The following is a 15,719-nucleotide window of genomic DNA, read 5'->3' on the forward strand; positions in this document are numbered from 1 at the left end:
ACAACATCAATTCAGAGCTAAAACAGCTTTTGAAAGGGAGATTATTTTCCATAGATGATCATGATAGTGGATAAGTTTTTGTTTACTGGTCGTGCTTGTTGTTTTATGTTGCACTGAAAAATTTTAGTCAGTAGCCAAAGAATACATTGCATGGGTCAAAATGATCGGTTTCCCTTTTATGCCAAAAATCATTAGAATACTAAGTTAAGAGTTTGTTTCATAAAGATATCTTGTACATTTACAACTGTAAATATTTCAAAAATTAATTTTCGGTAAGTACACTGAAAGCAAAAGCCTAACGGGATCAACTTGAATGATTTCAACATCTCATACCTAAAAGAATGTTTTTTTCTGATCATTTAAAACTGAAAACCATAATCAATTAAGTGGAAGCTATTTATTTCATGTAGCTGTAAAAAGCTGAAGTCATTTGTTTAAGATTTCACTTTTCACAGTACACTGTTAAAAGTTCTGGGTTCCACATAAGCATCAACATGACAACATGAAGGAATTAAGTTAACTTATTAGTTTACAAATTTAAGTGGACTGAACATAAAACAGTTAAGTAGTCCCAAAAAAAACCACAAGAATTTTAAATAAGTAGTTTGAACAAATATCAATTATCCTTTTTTAAATGTAGTTGTCAGCCAAAATTTGTCATATATTTCCAAAATTTAAACTACACTGTAAAAAATCTGAAATTACAGAAATTTACCAGAAAATAACAGACGTTAAATTACAGAAAATTACCAGAAATTTAAGGAAATTTCTGTAATTTATTGACTGCTATTTGAGGGTAAATGTCTGTAATTAATTTTTTTTAAAATTACCGTAAAATAATGACCAGTATTTCACTCTAAATTTCTGTAATTTAATGTCGTTATTTTACAGTAAATTTCTGAAATTTAACGGTCGCTACTTTACTGTAATTTTTTTATTTAATGGCCGTTATTTTACGGTAAATTTCTGTAATTTCATTGCTGTTATTTTACTGTAAACTTCTGTAATTTAATTGTCATTATTACACAGTAAATTTCTGAAATTTAATGGCTGTTATTTTACGGTAAATATCTGTAATTTAATAGCTGTTATTTTACGGTAAATTTCTGTAATTTAATAGCCGATATTACACAGTAAATTTTTTACATTTAATGGCTGTTATTTTACGGTCAATTTCTGTAATTTAATAGCAGTTATTTTACAGTAAATTTCTGAAATTTAACAGCCGGTATTTTACAGTAAATTTTTTTTAATTTAATGGCTGTTATTTTACGGTAAATTCCTGCAATTTGATGGCTGAATTTTACAGTAAACTTTTTCATTTTTACGGCTTTTATTTTACGTAAATCTCTGCAATTTAACGGCCAGTATTTTACGGTAAATTTCAGAAATTTAGTGGCTGTATTTTACGGTAAATCTCTGTAATTTAATATCTGTTAATTTACAATAATTTTATACAATTTTAACGGCCGCTATTTTATGGTAAATTTTTTAACTTAATGGTCGTTATTTAAAAGTACATTTCTGTAAGTTAATGGCCGTTATTTTTTTACGATAAATTTCTGTAATTATGCTGTTATTTTATGCTTTTTTTTCAGCACCCCAGCTACCAAAAAGAAATAGAATACAGTGTATATCTTAAAACTACATCAATAGAAATCTTATTTATTCAACGTTCGGAAGATGTTCAATGTAAAAAAAAAAATTACAACATGAAGGAATTAAGTTAACTTATTAGATTTTACTTTAATTATTTTACTTATTAGATAATACTTTAATTTAAATGGATTGAACAAAAATCAATTAAGTTGTCCTCGCCGAAAACCTCAAAAACTATGTTGTTTCAGCTCATTTTAAATAAGTAGTTTGAACAAGCAGCAAACATCTTTTTTGAGGGGTTGCCAGACCAAAAAAGTGTGCCAGACAAAAATTTTTGTCCAAAAATTGTTCTTAAATTGTCATATATCCTAACACTGCATACATTAAAATCTTATTTATTCAGCTTTTGGAAGATGTTCACTGTAAAAAAAATGCTGGGTTCCACCCTATCAGCTTGTGACAACATGAAAGAATTAAGTTAACTTATTAGTTATTACAAATTGAAGTGGATTGGACATAAAACAATTGAATTGTCCCCATTAAAAACCTTAACAATTGTGTTGTTTCAGCTAATTTTAAATAAGTAAGTTAAACAAACAGTAAACATCATTTTTTGAATGTAGTTGTCAGCCAAAAATCATCCTAAAATAGTCCAGTAATAAATGCTGGGTTCCAAACAATTCCTACATGTTGACCCATACACAAATCAATTAAGTTAACTTTATCGTATTTACTAATTAAAGTAGATTGAACATAAAACAATTAAGTTCTCTCCCAAAAAACATAAGAATTGTGTTGTTTCAACTCATTTTAAATATGTAGTTTAAACAAGCAGCAAAAGTCATTCTTTTAGTGTATATCTTAAAACTAGATGAAAGAAAATCTTATTCATTCAGCTTTCAAGAGATGCATAAATCTCAATTTCCCAAAGAAAATCACACATATAGGAAATGTCATTATTATTTGTCTTCATCTTATTTATGTATTAGTTTTTCGATGAACACATAAATAATACATTTCTTTGCTTCATGGGCTTTGGTTTGTCGACACTATCGATAGTGTACCAGGGATGAGGATTCATTCAGGGTGGAGTCATTGGGAATCAATCTGAATGTACAAGAATACACGTTTACAGGCACATGTTTGGTCTCACCATTCATGCCACCATTTAACAATGTGAAACATCAGCTGATCACAGCACTGACGATATAAATATTGATCATGAAGCCTTGTGAAACAATGAGAGATGGTTCACACAAAAACTCTCTTACAATTTACTCATTTTTAACTCATAATTTACCATCATTTACTCATCATTTACTTTCACTTGTTAGAAACCTGTGCGAGTTTCTTTCTGCTGTTGAATACAAAAGATGATATTCAGAAAAATGTTGAAAAAAGCCATTGACTTTCATGGTATTTTTGTTGCTATTATGGTTGTCAATGGCTGTTGTTTTACAGTATTCTTCAGCGTATCTTCATTGAGATTTATTATAGCAGTTGCATATATATTCATTTATTCAATCATTCATTTTATTTTCAGCTTAGTCTCTTTATTATTCAGGGGTCCCCACAGCAAAATGAATCACTAACTTGTCCAGCATATGTTTTACACAGTGGATACCCTTCCAGCTGCAACCGATTGTTGGGAAACACCCATACACATTCATTCACACACACTCATACACTACAGCCAACTTAGTTTATTCAATTTAGTTTACTTAGTTTATCCCATATAGCACATGTCTTTGGACTGTGGGGAACATCGAAGCACCCTGAGGAAACCCATGCCAACACGAGGAGAACATGCCAACTCCACACAGAAATGCCAACTGGCCCAGCTGGGACTCAAATCAGCGACCTTATTGCTGTGAGGCGACAGTGCTAACCACTGAGCCACCGTGCCGCCCATATATTTTTATTCATTCATTCACTTTTCAGCAGCCTTCTTGCTGTGAGGCCATATATTTTCCATATGTTTTATATTTTCACATAACTTTAAAATGTTTTTGCATCATGCGATGTCTTTTGCATGAATCTTTGTTTTTTAGATGCTAATAATCAGTCGTGCATTTCCACAAACTGTAAGAAACTTCTCTTTATGTTTACAGTAACTGACAGTGACTACAGTTTCCAGCACTGAAAAAAATATTCAAAGATGATTCCTTGGATTTACTCAATTTTTTTACGTTAAGCGGTTGTGAATAATTTATTTGGGCTAAATTTAAACAAACAAACTAAGTTGAACATTTTTAAACTTAATTTGTTTCTTTAAATTCAACACAAATAAATGGTTTGCAACAGTTCTGCATGCAAGACTTTATTTCAGTGTATTCAGACAATTTATATATGTGCACTCTTACAAACAATACAGTATGGCCACAAAAACAATATTTTACTTTATTTGCACTGTATTTTGTATTATTGAATAAACTTGCAAACAAAGAATCGGCAGTGGAACAATGCCTCGGTTTGTCTCCTTAACCAATTACCACTTATATAAGACAGATCAGCTCTCTAGCACTGTTTTTCTCGTTCTCTCGAACCCACGCTCCCTCCCTCTATTTCCTCAACAATCCTAAAACCCTGTCAGGGTTTAACGCAAAGGATTTCTTCTACTGGGCTGATCGGGCCAGTGGTTGAGATTTTTACCTGCCCTGCCAAAATTTTTACTGGCCCCACCAAAAAATAGAAAAAGAAAAGTGAATCGCTATTTCTTTGCCACATATTTTAAGTAATGTCTGAGAATCTACAATTTAAACATTTTAAAAATGTTAATAAATGTAAAATGAGCGAAATTCAAGATTTTATACAAACGAAAGAGCAGTAATGCTATTTTATTGCAATTCTAAATTATTTTTAAAAAAATGGCTTTCCAAACTGACAACTCTTTTTTAAATTCTTTTTCAGTTTCTTAATTTTGCACCCATGTAATTGTCTGCTTCCAAAACTTTACAAACAGACGTTTTCTTTTAGCCTCATAGTTTGATGTTGCCACCATATTGCCAGCTTTTCGCTGTACCGGTTGTTACCAGGTTATGAAAAAAATAACGTGCTCATCGTTACTGGCCGATAGGGGCCAATAACAATCCTGTCTACCAGGGCCGGAGTGGGACTCCTTTTCAGCCCTGGAGTTTCAAGCCTCAGACCGGCCCACCTCAGTTCACGACTGACTATATTAAAATAAGGTAATTTCCAAATCAGTTTCTAATGACACTATCACGTCTTTTTTTGAGAAAACAGCTGCTTTAGAACTTCAAATGTTCAACAACCCTAACAGTATTATATGTCTTAACAATAAAAAGTAAAAATATATATTACTCAAACGAGAATTGAACCCGTATCTGCAGCGTCGCAAACTAACGTGCTATCCACTAAACCACAACAGCTGTTCAATGAGTAGTGACTCATGCAGGCTGCATCTTGCTCACTGAGCTGCGAGAAAATAGATAAAAAGAGTAGAGCTGCGGTAAAATAATGAGTAAAAAGGCTGTGGTCAAGTAAATTAATAGATAAATTTAAAAAGTGTGCCTGCTGAGAGCAACAGATTCTGGAGCTAGGGATGCCTGCCCTCGCGGCCAAAAAACGGACCGGCCCACCGGGAATTCTCCTAGTCCTCCCGATTAGCCAATCCGGGCCTGCTGTCTACTGTCTCGAGCGTCTTTCACGCTGGTCCCGGGCCACCGGGCAGTCCTTATTGTTGAGCCCTGCCTCTCCTCGGGAATCGGGGGGTCAAATCACTCGACCAAATTACTACAGAGACACTACCCCACTCTGAGTTTCTGGGCATCATCGTAGGACACCCGATCAACCTACCTAACTGTTCACTGCTTGTCCTCTTACTTCCCATCCCCTTTATCCCACTGTTCCCCTACCATCTCTTTCATCCTTACAATAAGTCTAGCTCAGAGTGTGCATGTCCATGCTGGTGAAATAAAAGGCAATCCAAACAATGCTACTTATAATTTTTGTATTCTTTCATTTAAATGAGACGAATATCTTTAAAACAAAATGCAGCTCACGTGAAATAGACTTTGTTTACGGTGCAAAAATCCAGCTCTTCAAATCACTACTCTGATTTTTACAATTTGAGCACATTTGCTTGAAGGCCGGGGGACAAAACTACAGATATGTTGATCTCAGAGGAGTCCTCAGGCAGTCTTAAAAGTTTCATGATGCTGGAATATTCCTTCAACCGTGCTATAATAACTGAAACATGTCCTGCAACTGATTGAACCCGTTTGGTTCTTCAGCATGTTCATCAGGGCAGCTTTCTGATGCTTTCGTTAGGCTGTGTTGTTGAAAAGCATTTGTAAAATGAAGCTATGATGTACAGTGTGTGTACAAAAATAAGCTCTGCTGTACAGTACACTGAGCCTAACAATGCCGTTTATTTAAGGACTATATGTTCCCAAAATATAATAACCTCATAGTTTTCTGCTGAAATGAGGCACTTGGGAGCTGTGTTGTGTTGCAAATATACATTTCTGAAGTTGTAAATAATTGATTGGAGTAACTTTTTTTAGTTAAAAAAACTCACGGTGACTGAGAGAACTTAAGAAAACACATAGAAAAACAGTAACAAATCGAAAAAACTTCGATTTAACAACACATGCCAATAGAGAAATGTACTGCAATTCAAGAGTTCACACTTAGCTCATGACTTACGAAAGCTTATTTGGCATGCTGTCCCCGGGAGAGAGCCCTGAGCTCAAGGGATTCTCGAGTCCAGGGCTCCCTCCCTTTGTGGGGCGAGGGGAGATTGAGCTGAGGGCGATCTCAAACTCCCCCGCAGCTAAGGCTTTTGCTGTTTTTACACAGCAGATGCCCTTCCAGCCGCAACCCATCTCTGGGAAACAACCACACACTACAGACAATTTAGCCTACCCAATTCACCTGTACCTCATGTCTTTGGACTTGTAGGGGAAACCGGAGCACCCGGAGGAAACCCCTGCGAACACAGGGAGAACAAACTCCACACAGAAATGCCAACTGAGCCGGGGCTCGAACCCAGCAACCTTCTTGCTGTGAGGTGACAGCACTACCTACTGCGCCACTGCTTCGCCCCTCCAACTCGCAATGTATTGAGCAATATTAGCAGTTAGATCATCAACGCTTCTACACTTGAAATTTGTACCGAAAATAGTAAACCATCTGGAAACCTTGGCATACTATTTTCAACATACTATAATTTGGGACATATACTAATTCTATTTTCGAATACTATTTAGGATGGATGGTATGCAAATTGGGACTTGGCATAGCAATTTTCAAACACTGATGAGAAGGAAATCCTACAAGCTTTTGTTTGTGTGTGTCAAATGTAAACTAAATCTATTTTTTATGTATCTGACTGTTTCTATGTATTCATATAGAACCATTTTGTGTTTCATGCTTGAATATAATTACCACAACACCTGCCACAAATATACAAATCTCTGGGCAGATTTCCAGGGTTTGATGCGTTTCCAGTTTGTTCGTTCCATTCCGTGCCAGAAACAATCAATGCTAAATTATATAACACTGGTCAGGCACCCAACCGTAATCAATGTCAAACTGCAAATGAAATTCAACCTTCAGGAAAAGAACAAACGGACACAGACCCAATCACAGACCCAAATGAAAAGCCAGACAGGGACGATCATTTCCTCTTATTATATAATAGCAGCATGCACACAAGGACATTACAGCAGCCGAATTCATTGCCAACATGTCTTCAGGATCTGTTCGCTCCGCATTGATTATTGCTGTACCGCCACGTTGTTCAGCCTTATTGGATTTCTCTGTCCCAGTGTAATACAAATATCAAATAATTCATCCCATCGCTTGGTAAAGGCTAATTTGAGAGGATTCACACTAACTTTGCCAACTATAAAAAAATATGTTGTCACTTGGTTGAAGAACAATTGTTTTGACATCAAGTTGCTTATATGTTCATTTGCAGTTACATGCCTACTATAAGCTATAGCTATAATTTTATTATATATTAGCTATAGTTTTATGAGTTATGCAATAAAACTGTGAACACATTTTAATATATATAAATATATATATATATATATATATATATATATATATATATATATATATATATATATATATACATATATATATATATATATATATATATATATATATATATATATATATATATATATATATATATATATATATATATAAATACATATATATATATATATATATATATAAATACATATATATATATCAGTGGTGTAGTCCTTGCTGTACGCACGTATACTCAGTATGCTTACTTTTTTCCATGAGCTGTTTGGGTATTACCACTTCTGAGGATCAATAATTGAGTATACCCACAGTATACTCACTTGTTTTTCTGATTAAACTTCCCTAATTTACATGTATTTGCGTCCCCTTTAACTGTATACCAAACAGGTTTTTTTTTTTTTTAACTCACAAATTAATTTGTTAAGATGTGCCTATCTCTTACAATTCTTACTTAAATATTTATATGACACATTTTTCTTTGTTTACCCCAAAAGGATCTGATCCTGATCCACCCTGAAATTAAAATCCTAAAATCGCCCCTGTAAAACAGTATTTTACATTTGTCTTAATTGTGCCGCTAGTGAACGACATAATACCGTATATAACACTAATAACAATTAGGCAAAGACAACTCATAAATCGCGTAACAATGTGCGATTTAAAAGGGTAACTACTGGTATATAATAGCGACAACAGAAGAAAGACTCCTAATAGTTTGGTTTAAAACAAGCATGCACGAATGTGACAATTAAAAATAATTGCTGATTGATGTTTAAAGGAACCTATAAAATTTAAAGTAATAAGCCAGTAATGAAAGTAAGCTAAAAAGCTGTCTTTCCATGTATGCACAGGCCCTTTTGAGTTAACTTAAATACAGGTAACTAATGTAAAAAAAAAAATATATATATATATATATATATATATATATATATATATATATATATATATATATAAAATCTCCAATGAATCGAAGAAAAATTAACTTTCGTTGTTTCTTTGCCTACTTTCATTTAAAATTTGTGTCGGGTGTAATAGTACACCACCTTTTTTCTAGGACTACACCACTGATATATATATATATATATATATATATATATATATATATATATATATATATATATATATATATATATATGCAAACAGCTAATATTTAGCCTATTTTTTGCATATATTTCATATATATTTGAAATTCAAAATGAACTTGTGTCATATTTGTAATTTGCATATATTACCATATCACATTTCTATATGAGGTATTTAAAACCTACTTTAAAAAGGGGAATGAGTCCAAAATAAGGTATTAATAAGTTCATAAAATGTTTTTTATTACACTGTATAAAAATATTTCCCAGAGATGGGTTGCGGCTGGAAGGGCATCCGCTGCGTAAAAACTTGCTGGATAAGTTGGCAGTTCATTCCGCTGTGGCGACCCCGGATTAATAAAGGGACTAAGCCGACAAGAAAATGAATGAATGTATAAAAATATGTGATCAGTAAGTCATGACAATATATGTTTTTTAGCTAATTGTAACTTATTAAACTAATTTAATTGTATTCCACCTTAATTTTCTGAGTTATACAAGCTGTTTTAAGTATAATAGAAGTTCAAATGACTCATGCGGTTAATGTAAACCAATTTTAGATCAGTATTTTATTTGGCAGTATTTTATTACACTGTAGTTTATTTATAAACCCAAAAGTTAGTACAAGACAACAAAAGACTACATAAACTGAGGCAAAACACAAGTAAAGAATGAAATAATAATAATTAGCATGGCAGCGAAGCTCAACCAACAGAACTGCAGCATATTAGCTTATTTCACTTGAAAAACTGGATCCTCAACACGAACTGATTCATTCAACTGTACTTTGAGCCAGATTAGATAACTGTTGGATGATTTGTGTGTGGAAATGATCGATGTAAAGCAAAATGATCGATGTTAAAGCAAACACTCTAAAGGCATGTTGAATCAAAAAACATCAGCCGGAAAAATATCAACTATAAACATTGTTGAAGATCAAGTGCTCACTCTAGTGGTGAAGCAGAGTAAAACTACAGCGTGCACCAAAAACACTCGGCATGGTGATTGATTCCTATTCAGTGTCTATGTGTATGGCTAAATAATAATATATCTGTAGCTTTTTTTTTTACTCTTATGGACTGATCAAATTGACTTTAATTGTTTTTGACCCACTGACTTCCATCATAACATTTTTGGATTGCAAAGGCTTGACACTATACATTACCTGACAAAAGTCTTGCTGCCTATCCAAGTTTTAGGAACATTAACTTGACTTCTAGTTGATCATTTGGTATCAGAAGTGGCTTATATGAAAAGCAAATGCCTCTAGATTACACCAATACTACCAAAATAAAATAGTATCATGCCTTGATTTTTAATTCTTTAATTTAGACAGTAAGGTCTGACTTTGCTTAGACAAAAGTCTTGTCACTCAAAAATAATAATGTACAGTACAGAAGATAATGTCATGCTGCACTGGAAAAAGTTAATATTGTGTCTGACTCCATCATGAGCTTGGAGGACTGCATCCATACATCACTGCAATGACTTAAATCACTTACTAATAAAGTCATCTGGAATGGCAAAGAAAGCGTTCCTGCAGGACTCCCAGAGCTCATCAAGATTCTTTGGATTCATCTTCAATGCCGCCTCCATCTTACCTCAATAATGTTCATTTCTGGTGATTGGGCTGGCCAATCCTGGAGCACCTTGACATTCTTTGCTTTCAGGAACTGTGATGTGGAGGCTGATGTATGAGAAGGAGCGCTATCCTGCTGAAGAATTTGCCCTCTTCTGTGGTTTGTAATGTAATGGGGAGCACAAATGTCTTGATACCTCAGGCTGTTGATGTTGCCATCCACTCTGCAGATCTCTCACTTGCCTCCATACTGAATGGAACCCCAAACCATGTTTCCTTCAAACTTGACTGATTTCTCTGAGAATCTTGGGTCCATGTGGGTTCCAGTAGGTCTTCTGCAGTATTTGTGATGATTGGGATGCAGCTCAACAGTTGATTAATCAGAAAAATCCACCTTCTGCCACTTTTCCAAATGATCAACTAGAAGTCAAGTTATTATTTGTTAATCCTACAGCTGGGGCCAACAACAAGACTTTTGTCAGGTAGTGTATAATCATGCATTCTTGATTGTTGCTGGTTTTCTCTGTTCGGAGGTAAAATGTGTAACTTAACTGTTGATTCTCAGTTGGCAGTATGAACTCTTTAGATAGGCTTGTGCAAAAAAAAAAAACAAAAAAAAACTTTTTTATATATATATAAATATATATATATAAATATATATATATATATATATATATATAAATATATATATATAAATATATATATAAATATATATATATATAAATATATATATATAAATATATATATAAATATATATATATATAAATATATATATATATATAAATATATATATATATATAAATATATATATATATATATAAATATATATATATATATATATATATAAATATATATATATATATATAAATATATATATATATATATATATAAATATATATATATATATATATATATATATATATATATATATATATAAATATATATATATAAATATATATATATATATATATATATATATATATATATATATATATAAATATATATATATATATATATATATATATAAATATATATATATATATATATATATATATATATATATATATATATATATATATATATATATATATATATATATATATATATATATATATATATTTATTTATTACCTCTTCCCAACATGGTAAACCACCAACAATAAATACTGCATAATAATATGATACATTGGCGTTACAATAAAAAAATGAGATTATAATGGAAGTCAATGGGGCACAAATCACTTCAAACATAATGAAAGGGTAGTCAATTTGCCCAGAGTGTATTGTGAAACACAGAGCAAGTTGTGGGCAAATTAAGCCTCAAAATCACCCCACAGTGGATGAAAACATCCTCAACAGCACACAAGGGTAAATAAGTTTTAAAATAGAAATATTAAGCTACTGAATTTAGCTAGACAATTGAATTTTAATAGAATACACAAAGAGACTTACATTGTGTGATCTTTACTTCAGTTGCCATTTTTAAAAATACCTCAGAAACTTGCTATACGGCAAAACATAAAGTTTTAAATCTGACAAGAGTTTACTCTGCCAGAATGCTATTTATTCACATGTCATCCTACTACAATATGCACATATGAGAAACAGAAGACATAAAAAAAAGACTTTTTGCTGAATGATTTTAACCAAACTGATCCATTAGATATGTAAAACATTTGAAAGAGTTTTTCTTTTTCGGGAAGTGAAATGGCTGAATGAAGCTTTTATGGTTGTGAAATGAATCGTATCAGAGCAGAACTGCAACTGTTTGATCTCTTAAAACATGCTTGTTAAATCCCCAAGACTTGGCGGAATGTAAGAATAACGAACAACGTCCTGAGCACAATTGACGGCTCTTTGGAAATTTCATTCAACAAACAGTTCAAAACTTTCAGCTTCCTCGAACTCAGCGTTCATCTTGGCAGCAAGAACGTCCAACTCTGACATCTGAAAAAAGCAGGAAAACATTACGCAAAACAGCAATAATGACACGTTTAATAATGAAGCCCAGTCTAAACTATCAGTAAATTTGCCGTTTTCTGTATTTTGATGTTTTTAATATATTTTCCCCATTTATTAATTTAAATTACTTTAGAAATGTAGAGAAATTGATTTAAACTCTATGTACAAACATGTTGTTCATAATCTGACATGCACACAAACTGATGAATTAAAAAATGACTGATTTGAATTCTTTCATTGAGCAACACAAAAGCAAAAGCGTTAAATGTAAGGAAACATATTCCCTTTTGTTTGCTTTGAAATTAAAAAAAAAAAATTCCCCACACTTCACAAGATAATATTAAAATGACTTGAATGGAATCGATGTAGTATTTGGGTTAAAATGCAAAAAATATGGCTTCAATATTCTTGTTATATCCTCTTAAAGCCCAAGGTGTTTTTTTTCATGCATTTCTCTTTGCTATTTGGGCTTATTGGAACCTAATTACAATAAAAATTTAAGTATCATCTTGATATGATGTACGTTTAGAGAAAAATGATGTCCATATATGTGGTCTCGTGGTCCAAATTTACAAAACACGTTTTCCTGAAAAATCTTTTATGCATATTTAACGTATAATTTTTTTTGCACTTGCTTTGACTATCAGAGAGTAAAAACAAATTATTTTCCCATTTTGGACAGTTAAAAAATAGGGTTTGGGACATTTTATTTGCTGCAACAGTTGCAGGATGACACTGTATGTCTGTAACAAAATATAAAACATAAAAAGTGTATCATTTATCAGCTGTGTCATTTTTTCTAACTTTAGGTGTTTTCTAAAACAAACTCCGTCTGTGTGCTTTTCATTCTCTTATCTTCAGCGTTTTAAATTTTCACAGCTGTAGCTCCCCATCACATGAAGCAGAAGCTTTGACTAAATGATTGACACCTGGTATTAATCCGAAATGGTATGGTAGCTGAATGGTAGCCGAAATAAAACAAATAAGACTTTCTCAGGAAGAAAAAATATTAGCGGAAATACTGTAAAAAAAATTCCTTGCTATGTTAAATATCATTTAGGAAATATTTGAAAAAATAAAAATAATATAAAAATTCAGGGCTAATAATTTTGACTTCAACTTTATATTCCCATGGGAAGTTTTCAGCCTTGAAAACACCCAAAATTTAGCGACCCTAGTCACAAATACCTTTTATTTTTTGATTTCATGTCAGAAAAAATCTTGTATAATAGTCATGTTTCATTTTCCCCAACTCGCTCTCACCTTTATCTGTTGAACGCGCTTCCTCCTGGTGGTCTTTTTCCCCAGACACACACCAGGGATGTTCGGATCAACCTCTGGAGGGTTAGAAGCGCTTTCATCAGCAGCAGAGAGGTTAAAAGAACCCATAGAGAGGGACATGAAGCCCAGAGGAGCGCTTCGAGACCCTTCAGTCTTCTTCATCACCTCTGGGGTCTGAAGACGCTCGAAGCCAAACAGGGACTCTCTGTTGTTTGGAGAAGAGGAACGGGCAGGTCTGGGACTTTCGAAGGATTTGTCCCCCATACTGAGGCGACTGTAGGAGCGTCGCACTTTCTTGGACCAAACAGAGTCCTGTTCTGATTCTGTGGGCTGAGGAGGAGGAGATGAAGACGGGAGGATTGGAGACAGGACAGATGTCTTGGGCTCTGCTGATATGGCCGGCGAAGATGTCAAGACTTTGGAGCGCTTTGTTGACACTTCAGATATTCTCTCCACGTTCTCCTTGTTACTGTTAGACAAGGCCTAGAAGGAGATTTATGATCATTATTATTCATTTAAATCATTAGTTAGGTATTTTATCAATTCTGAAGGAAATCCAGTCACTCAATAGCACACCAGATATAAAAATAAGACAGTAGACACAACACCACACACAGAAACACATGAGTTTGTGTTAAAGGGATAGTTCATTACTTCATCATTTACTATCCCTCAAATGGCTTCAAACCCATTTAAGTTTCTTTCTTCTGTTGAACACAAAAGAAGATATTTTGAAGAATGCTGATAGCTGGCACATATATTCCATAGTAGGAAAACAAAATTATCGAAGTCAATAGGTGGAATCAACCAGCAATCTACCTTTCACAAAGTGAACATGTAAGGGGTCAGCAAATGATAGAAGAATTTTCATTTTTGGGTGAACTGTCCCTTTAAGGTCTTAATCAATAACATGAGCATTAAATTAGTTAAATTACCTGGGTTTTCCTGGGTGCAATTTTCCGCACAGTGATCGACCGCTTCATGGCCACTGGTGGAGCCTGTAATGAAAGTCATATTATTATTATATTGTACATTAATTAACCTGGGTTTTACTTTTGTATTATGTAATAAAGGTGCAGTAGGTGATCTTTCACAATGCTAACAGCTTAGCATAAATCTCTGAATGACAGTCCCTCCCCTGCCGTCTAGAGCCATGCCTCCTTAAACACAAGCACAGCAAAAGAACCGTCTCTCATGTGTTAAAAGCGACTAGTGCTTGTCCGGCGGCGTGCAAGCCAAACTGACATGCTATTTTAGATTATTTAGTAACGTTACAACAGATTTAACAGAGAGCAAAATTAACAAGGTAGCAACTAATTTAAATGCTTGATGTGCAAAACAACCTCACTGTCAACTCACAACAACCAGTTTTTATTTTAACATCTATTTTAACACATATAGACGTGAACACCTGATGTATCAATGTTTCATTAATGAATTTCTAGTAAACTCACCACCACTTTAGATGGCAGATTCTCATCATTTGCAGACAATCTGCTGGACCTCCTTCGTGCTGGACTCTTTCCATTTGACTCTATGTAAAAATTTACAAATTAAAATTAAAACAAATAAAGGATAATGAACCATTTGTGTATAGAAAACACAGTAAACGGATCACACTAGCATTATAAAGCGTTCATTCACCTTCATTATTAACCTTATACTAGAATACGGTAACTGCAGATTACACTCTGTAACAAACAAAAGTGTTATGTTCACATTAATAACACTCACTTATGATTTGATCGCTGCTTTTCCTCGATGTTAATCGTGGTGTTTTGGTGCTCATCTTGCAAAACGTCACCGATCCACAATACAAAACAGACAGCTGCTAGCTAGTGAGCTAACACAATAAACACGCATGAAATTTACAACGCGACGATCGCAGCACGTATGCAATCAGAACTGTGACTTTGCTTCGTTTACGCTTTGTTATAAGGATTAATAACCAACAAACAGCTAAAATTCAGTGTCTTTAGGTAAACATCAATCGACTCTACTTTTTAAATTCGCCCGCCTTCACATTGTAGCAACAAACATGGCGGACGCGGGGTGGAGCTAACGCAACATCCGGTGAGTTAAACTTGGTATCCTCTGGAGGACGCTATACATATAATATATAACATTACTTTTCAAAATAATAAAGGAAACACTTGGAGTTACATTATGTTGTTTAAGTGTTCCCTTTATTTT

General features: G+C 33.4%; 1 protein-coding gene across 1 annotated transcript; it reads right to left on the reverse strand.

The window, feature by feature from the left end:
• Positions 1-11,568: 11,568 nt before the first annotated feature.
• Positions 11,569-15,612, reverse strand: cdca5 (cell division cycle associated 5). Its single transcript, NM_001100947.2, is given in 5 exon segments — positions 11,569-12,230; positions 13,509-14,009; positions 14,462-14,524; positions 14,981-15,060; positions 15,261-15,612. Coding segments are annotated over 5 exon segments (780 nt in total). The 5' UTR covers positions 15,316-15,612; the 3' UTR covers positions 11,569-12,149.
• Between the last annotated feature and the right edge of the window lie 107 nt (positions 15,613-15,719).

The sequence above is a fragment of the Danio rerio genome, chromosome 5 (genome assembly GCF_052040795.2).
Source record: "Danio rerio strain M-AB ecotype USA chromosome 5, GRCz13ab, whole genome shotgun sequence".
Classification (NCBI taxonomy): Eukaryota; Metazoa; Chordata; class Actinopteri; order Cypriniformes; family Danionidae; genus Danio; species Danio rerio.